Source organism: Megalops cyprinoides, chromosome 7 (genome assembly GCF_013368585.1).
Source record: "Megalops cyprinoides isolate fMegCyp1 chromosome 7, fMegCyp1.pri, whole genome shotgun sequence".
Classification (NCBI taxonomy): domain Eukaryota; kingdom Metazoa; phylum Chordata; class Actinopteri; order Elopiformes; family Megalopidae; genus Megalops; species Megalops cyprinoides.
The window spans coordinates 28,829,002-28,846,373 of NC_050589.1; the positions used below are offsets into that span (position 1 = coordinate 28,829,002).

Genomic DNA, 17,372 nt, shown 5'->3' on the forward strand with positions numbered 1-17,372 from the left:
CAGAGAAGAGGAGCATGCTGGGAACTGTAGCCGGGCTCTAAAACACAGACAAGACTCACCTTTGTCTTCCCCTGCATCAGTACATCTAAGATTTTGTTGTGTGTATTATTTATGGAGCACGGGGCACCACTCTCTCACGCTTGTCTATGATAAAAAGAATGGCCGAAAAACACAAGTCAAAAACACAAGCGTCAAGGCACGCTTTCCTATAGGGCTGGCTAAAGGACCCCAGCCTATCAGGTTGTCTGTTCTCTTCCTCAGGAGTTTCAATCCCTTCCCCCTTCGAAGTAAAATAAAAAAAAAACAATATAAATAGTAGTAAATATTGAAACAAACATGCTGAAAAATAACAGTAACAACAGAGAGGCCAGCTAGAGTGAAGAGGAGAGCAGGGCTTTATCGGCGGAGTTCTCTAACGAGAGGAGAGGCAGTATCTGATAAGATGTGGTCCTACTGGGCCCTCATCAGGAGGAGGGAGAGGGGATTAGGCAAGGGGGGGGGGGGTGGGAAAAGAGGCCCACGGCGTGGAATGGCAAAGGAATGCCTCCAGCCCTCTCACACGGGTGGGACAAGTCCCGTCTTGATTGATGGGCCAGGGGTCACTGACAGCTGGGAAGCACCGTGACTGTTAAATCCCTGATAAAGCGCGGAGTTAAGTTTAGCACATCTCAGCGCCTTCCCTGCGCTTACGCTCACTAAAAGAGCACTGCCCGTTGTTTTTTTTTTTTTTTTTTTAAATTTCCCACCATGTGTTAGCCAGGGGTCTGCTTCCAGTTGTTCATTATGTGTCACGAAACAAACCGGCTCGGCCCTGCTGTGTGATGGAGAGCCTACCCACACTGCCTGCCTCCCCGGCACTTCAGAGCACTTATCAGCTGCATAAACATCTACACGTTGCCTGCCCAAATCATTGCAGAAGACAAACTATAATACATGGATTTACCCAGTTAAACACAGGTTGGATAAATACATAGAAATATTGAACTTACCGCCTTGTACTAAAATAACTTTGATCATCTGACAGACATTCAACTACCATGAACTTGCTCTACACCGGTTCCTGTTATTATTAACGCTACCCATCAGTGATCTAATCATAGATACTGTACTCCGTGACAGCACATTAAAAATGAGCTAAACCCTTTTCACGCGTTCACGCCATGTCATAGCGTCAAGTGACTGCTCACATACATCATGTCAAAGCGAGACGCGCAGATAAGGCAGCTCCACGGCCGTTCGTGACTCCGCTTCCTCTATAACAATACCCGGCCTGAGCGCATTAATCTGGATTTGAGGCAGGGGAAGATGGGAGATGCCCTCTGCTCGGCAGTTTCCCGCTCGGTCCGGCCGTCCAGGCCTGAGAAAGTGCTGAGTGTGTTAGCTGCGTTATCCTCACACATCCCGGACATCGGACCAAGTCCCTTCTGACGCCGGGCTTTAACAAAGGCATGCAACAGGCCCAACGTACAACAACAAAAAAACGCACAGATTTGCTGACCGTCAGTGTTTTTGGATGCTGCAAGACACTGCAAATTGAGAACAGTACCAGTCAACAGTTTGGACACACTTTTCTTTATTTATTTTCTACCATTTTCCACATTTTAGAATATTAGTAAAGACCAAAAAAAGATCAAAACTACAAAACAACACAAATTGAATTATGACCAATTGATGACCAAGTGACCAAGAAAGTCTTATAAACAAATCAAAACTATCTTATATTTTAGATTCTTCAAAACAGCCAATTTTTAAAAAATAAAAGTTTTTTGGAAAGAAATTCATACATAGGCATCAACTTCACAATTTATATTTGCCAAAGAAAAAAGCATTTAAGCATAAGTTTTTAGATCAAAATGTCTTTGAATGCATGTTTCTCATTATCTTAATCAGGTGTGTCCAAACTTTTGACCAGTACTGTATAGGTGAACATGTTTTGATTCAGTATTGTAGAAATGATAACTGCAGGACGTCTTTGACAGTTAACACACATGAAACGCATTGATTTTAATTGTGCACTGCAACGTTGTCATGTGCCAAAAGAGCAGGGACACACACACACACACACACACACACACACACAAAACAAACAGTAACCTTGGCAGCGAGCATGCCTAAAAGCGAAAGCATCATTTTTAATTACCGTGATGATACAATGTGCCATCTTAGTGTGCAATCTAAAGAAAATTACCAGCTGAGGAAAAGCGGGGCAATTAAAAGGAATGCAGCTTTATTATTGGGTGTGCTGTTTCGTTCTCGCTTGCTGGCACAAGAAACGTAGGGATGCCATGTCTCTATGCTGCTGTGTGAAGCACAGTTTTTGGGGTGACTTCTGTGAGATATGCCCGACAGGGGGCATTCTCTATTGATGAGCTCTCCACATAAAGTTGCTTACTGTTACTAAATACTACGAATTACTATCTGATTAATATTGTTGTGATTGTCGCAGTTGGTTGACATTGTGTTGCCATCTGTGACCCCGCTGTGGCAACTCTCTTCCTGTTTTGGATGTGACATTGAGTCATATTTGAATTTGAATTTGATTAAATCACATTCAAGGCAAGCCTCCAAAAAAAACCCTCCCACAATCCTTAGCACCATGACACATGTGCAGAACGAGAGAAATCCTGTCACACAAAAAACATCCTGTTTGTAACATGCAGCTCAACAAGACTATCAACCAACCGCAATAAAAAAGGAAAGAAAAACAAAGTTTGCTCTCAGTTTTCTTTTCTCACCAGGCCCTCTTGGTGCCACCGCTCCTGTAGCGTTAGCACTCTCTTCCCAGCCAGAGGTTTCTGAGGGGGATCTTTGTGCTCACGGCAGGGAAATTCAACTTCGAATGTGTTGGCCTTTCTAATTTCCCGTACCTGTAGTAGGTAATGGCAAACTCTTTGTTTGTTCTGTGGCTAGCTCCCTGAACACCCGCTGGGCAAGAGCTACCACCGAATCAAAGAAACAAACAAAATGGAGAGGCCTGGTTTGGCAGCTTCTCTCCACCTGCTGAGGCCAATTCAATTAAGGGAGAGGATTATATTTATTACAGCAACAATCCCACTCCTGTCACTGCCATCTCCAGCTCAGCAAACACAAACATACAAACTTTCTGCTTCTGGCCATCTCACTTTCTGTTTCAGAAAGCTTGTAAGATGTGCTGCCTCTCAGGAGTGGAATGTAGAGGCCCAGAAGCTTCCCTCAATCTGTGGGCAAACATTCTACCTCATATTCAACATTCAACACTTATGTATTTCTTGGCTGGAGGGGACAACATTGGTCTTTTCAGCTGGGCTGGGGGGGGGGGGGGGGTCTGTGTTGTCCTCGCTTTCCTACTTGCGGGAAGAACAACATGAGACTCAACACCCCCCTCCAGCCCTTTATGACACAAGAGAGTCCGGGAAGTGGGTGGGCGGGGGAAGAGTTCGGTCACTTGCCTTGGCAGGTCCTCTCATTGGTCAGCAGCTTGTAGCCCTTCTTGCAGCTGCACTCGAAGCTGCCGACTGTGTTTCGGCACACATGGTCACACCCTCCGTTGTTCAGGCGACACTCGTCGATATCTGTAGGGAGGGGGAGAGGGACACTGATTTCTCCCATGGGTAGGCGTGGCACACATTAAGTTCCACTGAGAGACACAAAGAGAGAGAGAGAGCGAGAGAAGGAGAGAGGGAGGGAGACAGAGAGAGAGAGAGACAGAGACAGACAGACAGACTGCACGGACCCAGATTTTTTTTTGAGTGGTTTTAAATGGAAACTGGGCAGGGTTTGATGTCGTGGTTGAGCTTTGTAGCGGATGGCTGGGGCCTGTGGCTGGGGCAGGTTATTATTTACAGGTAGACCGTGGAGGACTGTACGGCTAAAGAGCGCTAATGATCCCACAGGGAGGGTAAATAACTCCCGCGCTGTGGCCCTCGTGCGTAATGACTCAGCGCTTCCTGGGACAAGCCGCGCGCACAAACGGCCCGTAATGAGCTCCATTCCCAACGCATCTCCGCAGAGAGAGGCAAGGAAACAGAGAATCCTCCCATAAATACATTACTGACAAAACCTGCAGTTTGCACTGCTGCACGCCTTTCTGTTTATATGCTATAACTTCATAACTGACACTTTCATTATTCAAAATACAAACCAAAGTATACTACATACTAATCAAAAAGAGGCTGAGGTCTAAATATATATATTTATAATATTATTATATTATTAATAATAATAATTTATTTATAATATATATAAATATATCTGAAAAAATATTGTTTACATGTATATTTACACTGAATTTGTGTCACTACCACTTTATGTAAAATACATGGTGAAAAATATTTGCTGTGCAATGGAGACATTTTGTTTATTGACATGGAGAAAGGGGGGTAGGTTTGGAATTGAGAGGAAGGTGCAGGCCGAGATTGAGGAGTCTTGCTGGGGGCTGGGATTGTTAATGGAAGGGTATAAGAAGCGTATACACGCATGGGGTGGGCCTCCATGCACGGTATCATCTCAGAGCCATTATAAAATGGCACTTTGCATTTTCACTGTAGGTCTGTAGCTGGATGTCTGCTTAGCAGACGCTCTTCCCCAGAGCAACATTCACAGTTTACCATTTTTACATGCAATCCTTTTACAAAGCTGGGTATTTACTGAGGCAATTAGGGTTAATGAGGGTATGGCAGCAGGGGCATGCTGAACTGAGCTGGCAGTCTTTGGGTTACGTGACCTGTTCCTCACCGCTGCGCCACACCAGTTCCCTGAGCTGCGCCTGACCTTGTGTCCATTCAAGCAGTGTCAGACACCAGCTGTCCCTCTCTCCCTCTCCGCACGACAGCTGTTAAGACAACGTGACAGAGACGCGCTCGCAGATATCACATTCTTCTCGTCTGTGTGGAGGCAAGCCCGAAAACTACAGGAGCGTGGAAACCGAAGCAGACGAAGCCACCATGCTACCGCTGGCCTGCACACACCTCTGATTGGTGTTTTGTCTTTATTGATTGCTGCTGCCATGCCCAAATTGTATTTCATTCGATTTAAGCTGCGGGCGGAGAAATTACACTTAATTACCATTTGAGTGTATTTAGACTGAACTCAAGGGCTTTGCGTTAAGTAATAACATCAATATTAATGACGGATTTCCCTGACTGTTCGCTAATGCACGCCATCCCTGTTCAGCCTTCAGCCGCACTGTGTGTCTCCAGCCCACCCCCTCCAGCTGCAGAGCAAACAGCAGGGCACCTATAGAACAGCTGCTCCCCCTATGCAAAGGTAACTGGTTACTAATGACCTCTGTGCATTTTAATGCGGTTGGGGAAACGTCATTCATTTACATATGACTTTGGAATAGTGAAAGTAACGGTCATCAAATTACTTTCTGTGTACTTCTGCTGATTTTGAAACGCGTCACGCAGTAACATACTAGCACAAACCGCAAAGACATGGAGACGTATGCCACAGTGTGCAAATGAACATGTCTAGAGTCATAATATGCACACTCGTTTATGGTCCGCCCCCCTTTTAAGGCGGGCCTTCAGATCCTTTCCTCCTTTTGGTCACGTCGAGTATCAGATCAGTAAGGACGCAGGGAGAGACCCCTCCCGGCAGACCACACCGCCGAATTGCGGCATGCGGGCTAAACACGACACAGATTGTTCTGGCACCGCAGACGTACCACAGGGGGACGGGGTGGGGGTGGGGTGAGAGTAGGGAGGCGGGAGTTGTGCCCCAGAGTTAGGGCCTGATGAAGCAGCAGCTGCGAAGGACAGGAAACCTCTCTGTAATCCCATTTCGTTCCTGCCAGTCGACAAAAAAAGGGGGCCAGAGGGCAGCGACGCACAAAACGGGCAGATGAAAGGAGATGAGAGCAGCTGCCCCGATGCCCGCTGGAAGCGGCGGCCGGATGACTCACAGGTGCCCTCCCGCAGCCCGGCACTCGGAAGGGCATGGAGATGAAATGATTCGAGACACATGTGGTGCGTCTGAAGGGCAGCGCTGCACATTCTGATGAGTTGGCTCTTAAACGCTTCCACTCGCGGCCCTCGCTGCGCAAATATCCGTCCTGAGCAGACACGCACAACCCGTCTCCTTGTCTTTATTCTTTTAATTTTTTTTTTTTAGTTAGTTTTTTTTTTCCTTTTGTCCACGTTAAACAATCAATATATCATCCATTCGGGGCTTTGATTTGATTGCGCTCGTGGCAGATTGGTTCATGTTTCTGATTAAGCTCGAATCATCATTGTAAATGAGGCATCGGTCTCAGGGGGATGCATCATCTGTTTAAAATAAATGCATCAAAAATTGAATAAAATAATAAGCTTCTCTCTGCACTCCCAACTCCACACCCCCCCCCCCCCACCCCCGCCAACCCCAGGAGAAACGCCACTGCCTTAAGGGGCCCCTGTCTTCTCGTGCCAATGCTGTCTGAAGCTGTTTTCCTTTGTTTCCTTTCAAACAAAACTAATAAAATCCAATGTACTTTTATCATTGTTGTTAGCGTAATGTTATGAGCGCTGGAGGGGAAGTAGCCTTCCACTCTTGGCACTGCAACTCAGCAGTCCTCTGCCTCCTCCCACAGTCACTCTTCCTCCCTCTCTTTCTTTCCCTCCGTGCGCCTCTACCCCTCTGTCTCACTCTTTCCCCCTCTCTCTCTCTTTTCATCAGCTGTGAAAAAAAATTATTAACCTGTGAGCCTTCCTCATTGTAACGCTGCTTTGATGCTGAAATACAAAAATGTGCATTCGATACACATCTAATTAATTCAGCTAATAACACTATTACAACAGTAATACATTTAATTACTCCTGCCCTCCTGCTTCCTCCCTCTCTCCCTGTCTCCTTCCTTCTCTACTTCTCTTTCGGACCTTGCACACTCTTCCCCTGTCAGTGTAGATGAAAGGCGGCCCAGGACAGGTAGCCAATGAGACCGATAGTTGGGGCGAAGGGGCAGGGGGGTGACGGATGGGTGGCTGTTTAGCACACCTCGCTGAGCCCAAATTGCCTTCCTGATTAGATGCTGCTGGGGCCTCCCTCCCAGTGGCCACAGTGGGTGCGGCGTGGAATGACTGGCAGACGGGGGACAGGCCTTTTAGCACAACAGGGGCATGCCAAACTAAGACCATGGGAGAGTGACAATTTAAAACCTCCCCTGGCCCACCTCTGCAGTGTGACTTTTAAATTCAGAGCTCTCTTCTCCCTGGGCTCCAAATGATTTCAGTCTTTCGGTGTCTCTACACTGTCAGACCTTTTCCCGCGTACGTCATTATGCAGAGACCTGCAAAGTTTGGACAGCGCTGGGTTCACAGTTAGAGAGTGGCTAACTTCTATTGACATGTGACGGCCCTGGAGCAGAGGACTACAATACTTAAACAGTGGAGGAGCAGGGGCGCTGTCAATGGAGAGAACATGGCAAACAGGTGAGAGGGTGCACAGTTTTCAAGAGACACATAAAAGGAGGCAGGGTCTGTGATGGGTGGGTGAGAGGTCAGGTGAGGGTGCCGTACCTTTGCAGGTCTTGCGGTCGGGCTGCAGGGTGAAGCCGACGGGACAGCTGCAGCGGACTCCGGTAACCGCATCGTGACAGGTGCTGTCACAGCCCCCGTTATTCACAGCACACGTTTCTGCAAGAAACACATGGCCGTCAGCACCGCTGCACACACACACAGATGCACACACACACACACTCCTGCAGGCACACCCACGCCCGCACACACACACACACACACAGACACGCTTGAAAGCACACCTAAGCCCGCACACACACACACACACGTGCACACACACACACACACACACACACGCCTGCAAACACACCCACGCCGCACGCACACACAAGCAGAAACACACACAGACAAGCACACACACACACACACACACACATATGCACACGCACATATGCACATGCACACACACATGCAGAAACATACACACTCACACACACATGCGCACACACATACACGCACACACACACATACTTGCAAGTATGTGCACTCACCCACATGCACACAGACACAAACATATCTACATGCACACACACATGCTTGCAAGCATGTGCACACACCCACGGACAAGTTCACACTCACACTCACACTCACCCACACACACTCACACCACACTAGAATAAGAAAAAACTGCAAAAATCTGAAATTCCTGCATTTAAAGTAGCAATTAGTATCTCATCAAGCCCGCAGGAGGGAGAGGGAAGATACTCCTTATCCAAACTATTAGTTAAATTGAGCGTTTAAAACCCGAGGTGAGAGGAGCAGAATGGCTGCCTGTCTCTCTCTCGGGGACTCCAACTCCTGCGGTGCACTTCGCCTGCGAGGCAGAGGAGCGCCTGGGAGGCCGCGGGACGCGTCTGCCCTTCCTCATCCCCGCCGCTAAAATAGGTCCGAGGAGCCTGCCGAGGCCAGCAGGCCCTGCCTAAACTCTGCCACTCATCATGCTCTCTAATTAGCACCTGGCAACATGCGTCAGGTACAAGCGACCTGACGGCCTTTGATGACTCAACCTCCTGAGAGAGGGAGAGAGATGGAGAGAGAGAGTGAGAGAGAGAGAGAGACAGGGAGGGAGAGAGAGAGAGAGAGGTCTGCATTCTTCCTGTGTCACCTCCCTGTCACTTCCTTGCCCCTTTCCTGCATCTCGGCCTCGTGTTTACTCTTATTTTCAGCCGTGTTGTCTGAGCGTGAGGTGCCAAGATGGAGCGCGCCTCCCTGTCATTTCCACGTCTCTCTCAGGCTGGAATCTGCCAGCTGGAGAACATATTGGATAGTCACCCCGTAAAGCAAGTAACTGTGCTATGAATAACATAGGTGTGCTGTGGAGTAGGATGAAGATACATCAAGAGAGACCTGTGTTGTGCGACCAGGGTATTACTTAAGTGAACTGAGGAGAATAAACACATGGAGTATCCCTGGTGTGTTGCTATTTTGCTTTGTATTTTATGTGTTTTTTTGTATCGTTTCTCCTATTTCGGTACAATAAAGTACATTCATACACCCCTCTCTCCCTCCCCACCCTGAAAAAAGAGGAGAAAAAAAGGCAGACTGAACAATGAGAGGCTGTTGTCAGGAAGACAGTAACTACAGATAGCTGCAGTTAAAAGCAGTGTTTATCATGGCTCAGACAGACGCTTTTGGACAATTTTGAGAATGTAAAAAGAAAATTTACCGATCCGCTGGCTGCGGCTGATTGATTTTGCCGGCTGGGGTGGCGGCGGTGGCGGGATTTTAAAGAGGTGGCGAGCGTTCCGTTTCGAGACACTGACAAATTCGATGCGAGATACTGCACATGCATCAAACGTCACAGCGGAAACTTTCAAAGTCACTCTCGTTTCTGTGAACGTGCTCTGGCTGATTACGGCCCTCGCTTCTCAAAAAAAGACTCGTGGTTCTGGAGCGCTGCGTTTGGCGCTACGCAGGGTAAGTGTAGGGTGTTGACAGCGCGCGGCCATTCCGGGAAAGTTTCGCGGGAGTGACGCGATGCTCGGACACCGCGCGGCGTCAGGTTCTGCCTATCAGAGGAGCAAAGCCTGGGAGCCACATGTATGGTAACCGCTATTAAAACCTAGGACCTGTAAAATGTACATGGAAAAAAAAGCATAGGAGAGGTGGTGGGAGGGGGGAGAGTCAGATTCACACATGTGGCTGTGATGCATTATCACCATGGGGGGAAGAACATCTGCTTCAGTTTCTACCAGCGGGTCAGGCTAACCCTCTTAATTTTCACATTAAAACTTATTGCAGGCAATTGAATCAAACATTAAAAGAGAAGGGCCTGTTTAAGACCGTTTAAGACACTGCGTAAGTGTGTTTATGCGTTGAACATGGATGTAAATCCTAGCACAGCACAGTGGACTGCCCATCAGAATTCAAAGTGGCCCCGGAACGTCGTTATGTGTTTGTGATGTCCCTTATTGGTTTTCAAATCGGGAAAAGGAATCCGTATCCTGTTTTGCAAGAGCTTCCATTAGATGACTGCAGTATGATGTGGATGCAGAGAGCCAGCACCACCCAACCGTGGAGAGACTGTAGTCCATCCAATGGCTTGAGGCCTAAATACTGTGACAGCAAAGGACATGCCCTGTACTCTTCTGTTCATATGCTGGTCCATGCACTTTGTATTACAGTTCTGACACTGAAAATTTCTAACCTTGTCACACTGCCACCATGATCAATGCCTTTCGCAACCCGAGTGTCAAAATAATTTGATAAATTCTCCGGCTCTAACTTAGCGATGATGAATCAGCACCAAAGCTCTGGAGAGACCGCAAGCAGGAGTATTCTTCAGGAACCGCGGGCGTATTGAGTGGCATGATCTGTTTGTAAAAATTACACACTGCGGGGCACTGAAATCTGGCAGCTCTAGACCGAAGCACAAAGAGGGGCACTGTCACGACATGTCTCTAAAACATTTAGCGAGACAGTAATTGCACTAAACAGTAATGATCTTGTGTTAGGAGAGCGAAAAAATTTGCCGTTTATAGCATGAGGAAAAAAAAAAATACTTTGGTATGCGTGTGGGTCTTGTTTTCTGCCTCAGCTTCACGCTTCCAGCATCTTCCACGCAGCGAGGCTCTGGTGCCTTCGGAATTGATTTAACCTCGTCACATCTGAAAGCATTCTCGCAATCTTGCATCACACGTTTTTGTCTTGGGCACAGTTCTCTGACAAACTTCGGACAAGTCAGCTAGACTTCCGTGTCAGCATTACTGTTGGATAACACGGTCTGCATGCAATGACATTTTTAACATTCTGCTGGCATCATGCCATCATTTTTCAATCGTGTAGTTATGTTTTTTTTTTTATTTTGGCTGTCATATTATCCGTCTTCGAAACTTTCTTTTTGATGTGCTTTCCAAAGCGTTAAGCAGTACATTAAAAGAAAAGGGCAATGCAATTAATAAAGGCTGCCTGACTGATTGACTGTCAGGTGGGCAGGGCTTCCATCCTCTGGGAGTGTATGTGTTGAGACACAGCTCAGTGAAAACTTGTCATGCCTGAGCTGATGAAAAAAAGAGCCCCGCCCCGATGAGCACAGAGACAGCTTGAAAGGTAGGTGCTATTCCTGGGTCTCTGAGAAGCCAACGACATGATCTCTTTGTTTGTTTGTTCGGTTCTGATAATCTCTGACAGCTCTGCTGGTCCCAGCTGCTGGCTATTAGCTTCAATTTTTCATTGCAGGGAGGGTGAGAAGCTTGGAGCAAACCCCCTGCCACCTCGACATCAAAACCCCTTCCCCTTTCAAAATTCTTCAGAGGGATGAGCCATCCACCAGCAGCAGGCCTCTTTCTGCTCTCCTGTGGCTGCCAGTCCTGGGCAATGCGTAAGCTCTGGACATGCGTCTAAACAGGTCTTCTCTTGTTTCAAGGTTCAAGGAGATGGAGGGGGGGTCAGAGGCATCACAATGAATCAGGCTGTAGGGAGACGTCCCACACCCCGTCCTCTTTGGGGTAAACAGAGGTAGACAGACCCCAATACGCGTGAACTGTCACAAAGTCAGACGACTGACTGATTGGTCTATCCTCCACCAGCGCCTGCACCGACACTCACATACCACCCCACCACCTGCACCCCACCCCACCATCCCCCGGCACCTCTCCCCCTCCCCCTCCCCCTCCCCCTGCCCCCCTCCCCCTTGCCCCACCATAGCGTTCACCTATAAGGCATGCAGTTAGTCTGGAGGTTATTTGGAGAAGGGGGAACATTGGACGCCATCTTTGGTGAATGCCGTTTCAATGCCAACAGCGGGGCATGAAATTGGCCGGCGAGTGCACACAGCTTGCCGGCGGTGCGGGTGAGGGTTTCAGCCTTGGAAGTTAACAAAAGGCAAACCTCTGAGAGAAAGTGGGTGTATTGATTTCTGCCCCTGTTCTCTGGGGCAGCATCAGTTCTATTTGCACTGACGGAGGCCTTCATCAGGGGTGCGGGCGCGGCGGCGGCTTTTCTTATCGGCTTTCGTTAGCGCCTTTTTGCTATCGGCTCCTGTGCTATTAGTTCCAGTCATCCTGAAGATGAAGTTCCTACGAAGGAGGGAGTGAGAGAGAGAGAGAGAGAACGAGAGAGATTCTCTCCTCTTCTTCAGCATCTGCCTGGGCTCTTGGCTATGTAATTAAGCCATAAATCATTCTCATGTACCAGCGATATGATTTATCCTTACAGATTTATGTGCTTATTTTTGTTAGCATTTTGTCTCAGATCCGAATGCCATCGTGTGTACTGGAAATTGCATGGCAATGCTTTAACCTTTTCAATAAATATGTCAGGTGATCACAGCGTGCTTAAAATGTAAGACTATTCATCACTCACAAACTCTGATTTAGATTAACCTGACAAACCTATTACTACAGTAATATTTGTTTTCCACAATAAACCTACTGTCTTATTTTTAAATTTATATCTACCACATTTGTATCTGTACATTTATACAAATACATTGAACTGAATATTTTCTGATGACAAATATGAAGTAGTAATTTTGCCATATTTCAAATATATTACCTATTTTGACATACATTTATAACCATGTTTTATATGCCTGACTTCATATTTTACAAACTATTCCTTTAATTCCAGCACAGTGCTTCTGTCGCTCAGCACACATGTTAAACTGAACAAAACAGAAATGCCAAACTGTATGATATATCCACTGACAGTCCACATGAACCTCTAGGGCTGAGAGACATTATGAATCCCCTGTGGCAGAGCATCAAAGCATGGAAGAAGGGCCTGGCTTCTTATCAAGCCCCAACACTTTGCTATATAATTCCAGAACAATAAGTGAAAGGTGCTTGACAGAGTACAGAGTTAATTCCCCTCATAGCTCTTTCTATCAAAACACAAATAAACCAGGGCCTTGGCTTGGTTCTAAAGAGCTATCACAGTAATTGGAACTGAAAGGCCGAGACGCAAGACCAAAGCCATTCACTTAGCGGAGCTATTGGTAACAAATCCACTTAAGTCTGCCAAAGTAGGAATATTGCTTTTGTCAAAGGATAGTTACAGTTACAGCGCATACTGCTAGAGGTGAACTCTGGGTAAAAGAAAAACAATGCCCTGCACTAACCCTTCCAAGGCCAATTTGATGTACCTCTCTGGTGAATCAAAATGCATTCCTACTCCTACTCAGAAAAAAAAAAATGTACCAAACTGTACTGTTTTGTGTAAAGCCAGCTCTTTCATCAAAATGCTTGTAACTTCATTTGTACTACACTGAGTGGAGTAAGGAATCGATATGTATTAAAGGAGATTTACTCCCACGGCTACCTAGAACATTCCTCTCCCTGGTACAGAGGCTTTGATACGGTGGGCTTTGAAGTGGGCAGTTGGCATATTATTGAAAGAGCATTCACAGAGCGGGGAGGGGAGAGAGGGAACGTGAGAGAGAGGGCCTCTGGGGAGAAGTGCAAAGCGTCTCGGGTTAGTGCCCGCACCCACACAGAAGCGGTCAGAGGAACGGAGGAACAAAGATATTTACCATTGGGTAACAGCTGTGGGACTGCCTGTTGCTGGATACTCCTTTCCCCTGCACACACACACACATCGCAAAAACACCGCTTTAGTGCTCCAGGTTTACCGTGGGCCCAGCTGACGCACAACGTTCTGGCAATGTTTCTGTCATGTTTTAAGAATGTCATGCATCGGCTGGGGGAAAGACCTTCAACAGGAGGCCAATCACATGATGCAGTAAAAGAACCTAACAGAGGTATGGAGGTATGGCACCATATCTTGATTGTCTTTTAGTTCTCTGCACTGGGCCAGTACAAGTGCTGATTCACAAACAACATCTATGCTAAAACTCAGTGTAGACTGTGTTATTCTTGGATTGTGACACACAAAACATCCAGCTGTTATCAAAATCAATGGGACAGTTGAATTGGATAATTAATTCAGTAAAATAAACAATGAATGAGATTCCAGTAAATGAATAATTAATAATTCCATTGGCTGTATCACTGTTTATGAAAACCACAGTGACTGGACTCAGCTTGTCTGGCTGTGTGGCATTCATCTTCATTCTAAGAGGCATGCTTCTTAAATCCAGACAATAAAAATGGCCTTCAAAGGATAATGCAAAACATTTCAAGAATGACTAGGCAGAACACTGTCTCTCTAGCACACAAAACATTCAGTACCACACACACACACACACACACACACACACACACGCGCGCGCACACACACACAGATTACATTTCAGCCAAGGAAGATACCGTTCTATGCAAACAGTGGCAGCAGGCATATGAGCACGCATTGACATGTTCTGCTGAGTTAGCACAAGCAGAGAATGACAGTATGCAGGCAGTTAGTGGTTAGTAGGTGAAAGGAAAAAGGTGACCACAACATTCCTTAAGTGGTGCTTTAAAAACACTAATTAGCCCAGTTCATATCGCTCAACCTGACACCCAACCATCCACTCACCATAGCTCTTATATTTCCTTGATAAATGGTATTCCTTTTAATATCACAGATAAACCTACTTATTATCACCATAGGCATTTTCTATCAAGCTGAGAAATACATGAAACTTAAAATTCATGTATAAAAGTGCATGTGGTCAGTTCTACTTTCCCCTAATGAGACCTGGTCATGAGTATGAGCTTAAACTGTTAATGGTGCACTTTTCTTGCACTTTTTGCAGTTTTTTAAATTAAATCAATTCTACACGTAACTCAAACAAGGAGTATTTTTATGCCCTTGATTCAGAAATAAATTGATATTCAACTGCTTTATGGAAAATATTCATATAAAATGATGGGCAGTATTCAGTTCATTCACTAGTTAAATTGAAATGAAATTTACTCTGACTCTGAACCATTGAACAGAAAGTGATTTCCTATCTGTTTCAACACTTATCGCAAAATAATTACTACAGCCAGTGGTAAAAAAAAACAGTACCTGGTTTCTTTGGTTCAGTATAGTGCTGCTCTTTTTTATTGAAATTAATGGTAAAAATTCAGCATGTGATTTTAGTTGTTAAATATCTTTGGCTGCATCTTTAGCAGATATTTCATACCACAAGAGTTTCTAGCCAACAAGCTACAGAATATATTTACTATTTATTCATAAATAAAACTCTTGCGAAAATGCACATCAGCACAGGATTGCAATACAAGATGCAGTGCAGAATTCCGTATGGTTATTAGTTTGCTTTTGCTTTCATATGTGGAAGCAGCTGAATATGGAGAACTAGACCGTCAGTCTTCTATAGAAGTGGTCTAATATAATACCCCACCCCGGTTAATATCCCAGACCGGAATGGCATCCCTGGATCAGGCTGCACTATAAGTGGGTTATTCTATAATACAGAAGTGGATGAAGGATCAAGGTGCACACAGAGTACTGATGAACGCAAGCTTGGGACCTGTGGGTGTGGACGGGGGGGAACGGAGGCTCCACAGACAGGACAGCACTGTCTCTGCTTCACTCTCCAGCGACCGCTCTGACACTTAATGGCTTTTGCTGAGGAATGGATGCCTGCGCTATGTGTAGGCGTCTCTCCGCGGGCCTCACCCACATACCGTAACAGATAACGACTTCCTCGCAACCTTGGCGTGACATTGGCCAACAGCAACAAGGTTGCGAGCGCCTTGTGTACTGAAAGCACAGACCGCGCTGCTGTCAGCACTGTGAGTCTTGCTTTAAGAGGGCAGCGGAGGGAGGCTGTGGTGGTGAAGGACTTGGTGAATCCCCCGGTATTGTTCCAGAGACAAACAGTAAGGATTTCCAGACCGGCTTTGGTCATGCTGTAACCAGTCCCTGGGCATTGCGGGGTGGGGCGGGGGCTGTTTGGCTGGCACCGCCTGACGTGTAGCTGTGGTATGCGTACACAGTGGAATCGGGTCCTGTGCTTTCAGGGCGCCCCTCCCCTAATTCCTCATACAGCAGGCATTCAGGTGAGTGAGTGAAGGCAGCGTTCTGTGCCCTGCGCTGTTTTCCTTTGCCATAGAAACGCCTTTAGTGATGATGTGGATTCATCGGCTTGGCCTTGCCCTTTTTAGACCACACACTTTGCATTGTTGACATGCGTTGCCATAGAGATGCCCTCAAGGCAAGCTTCTAGCCTGCCACCCAAACACACAGACAGGTAGGCAAGCACACAAAGGACTAAGGTGACAAATGTAAAGCCATGCTCTACACACACAGAAAGGCGCACACACACCTCAGTAAACACACATGCACCACCTGGCAAATGTGTCATGTACATGGGTGTAAGGTGGGAAATTATGTGTGTGCATGTGTGTGTGTGTGTGAGCTTCAGCATGTGCGTGTGTGTATGCTTGTGTGTGTGTTTGTGCATGTGTGCATCTGTACATGTGCGTGTTGATGCAAGTATGTGTGTGCACATTTGTGTGCATAAGCGTATGTGTCTGTGTAAATGCAATTGTGTGCGTGTGTGTGTATGTCTGTGTGTGTGTGCGAGTGTGTATGTGTTTGTGTGTGTGTGTGCGTGTGTGTGTGTGTGTGTGTGTGTGTGTGTGTGAGTGTGTGTGCGTGTGTGATGATTACAGGTCCTGAGCATGGCTGCATCTGCCTGCTATTTGGGGATGTTTATGATCAGCTGCTCTAACAGCTTGAGTACTTCCACATGACGGCCCCTCTCCTCCGCGCTTCGGTTTCCTGCTTTGTGGAAACGTGTGTGCAAACACACTGGAACGCCGCGCTGCCCGGGAGAGGGCTCAGGCACTGCTGATGGAAATTAAAAGGAAGGTACTGCGGCCTTTGCGATCACATCATTCAAAATCCATTCAGCGTGCACGTGTGCAAAGTACGTTCTGCTTTTGGCTCTGCACACTAAATGAATTCTGCTGGTTTACAAAGGTGAGGCACCACACAGATGTATCGAACGTCTGGCGCGGTAATTGTAGAGTTTAAAGATGACCGGTTCAGTGCGTGTGATTAAATCTGAACTCAGTCAACACTGCATTTCTGTGATTGATTAAAAAAGGATGAATGGACCTTTAAAGAACAGAGCAACACGGTCCAGGTACAGCGAAAATGCATTAAACCACACAAGGGTGTGGTACAGAACCTCTACAAATCAATACCATCCAAAAGAACATGGAAGAGTAAAGTGTACAAGACTGACACAGACCATTAAAGTGTCAGCATAACAACTGTGAAAACTATTGGGTTTTTCTTGGACAGTCTGGACACTGATGGATACTGCTGTTGTTCCTTCATCCTGAATTATTTCAGCACATTTCCAGCTGTACAAACAGATGCTATGTAAAAACTGTGAACTGTGAATGTAAGTTGCCATCTACTGAAGAAAATAACTAATGTGATGAACCAAGTGCTTTTATGATGATTTACTGAAATAATGGAGGACAGCTAATGAACGGAGGTTTTGTTTACTGTTATCAATGTTCTGCAGATGAACGGTTTGTTCTTGGGGTAGGA

The 17,372-nt window shown here is 46.4% G+C and overlaps 1 protein-coding gene across 2 annotated transcripts in view; it reads right to left on the bottom strand.

The window, feature by feature from the left end:
* The window catches only part of scube3 (signal peptide, CUB domain, EGF-like 3), a 93,194-nt gene that overhangs the window by 18,109 nt on the left and 57,713 nt on the right, over positions 1-17,372 (bottom strand). Inside the window, exons 7-9 of one of the 2 annotated variants that reach the window (XM_036533144.1) lie at positions 13,447-13,494; positions 7,476-7,592; positions 3,429-3,551 (exon numbers count right to left, since the gene is read on the bottom strand). In XM_036533144.1, the coding sequence (XP_036389037.1) occupies positions 3,429-3,551; positions 7,476-7,592; positions 13,447-13,494 (288 nt within the window). The remainder of the gene's footprint in view (positions 1-3,428; positions 3,552-7,475; positions 7,593-13,446; positions 13,495-17,372) is intronic. The other variant, XM_036533145.1, reaches the window with a different exon arrangement.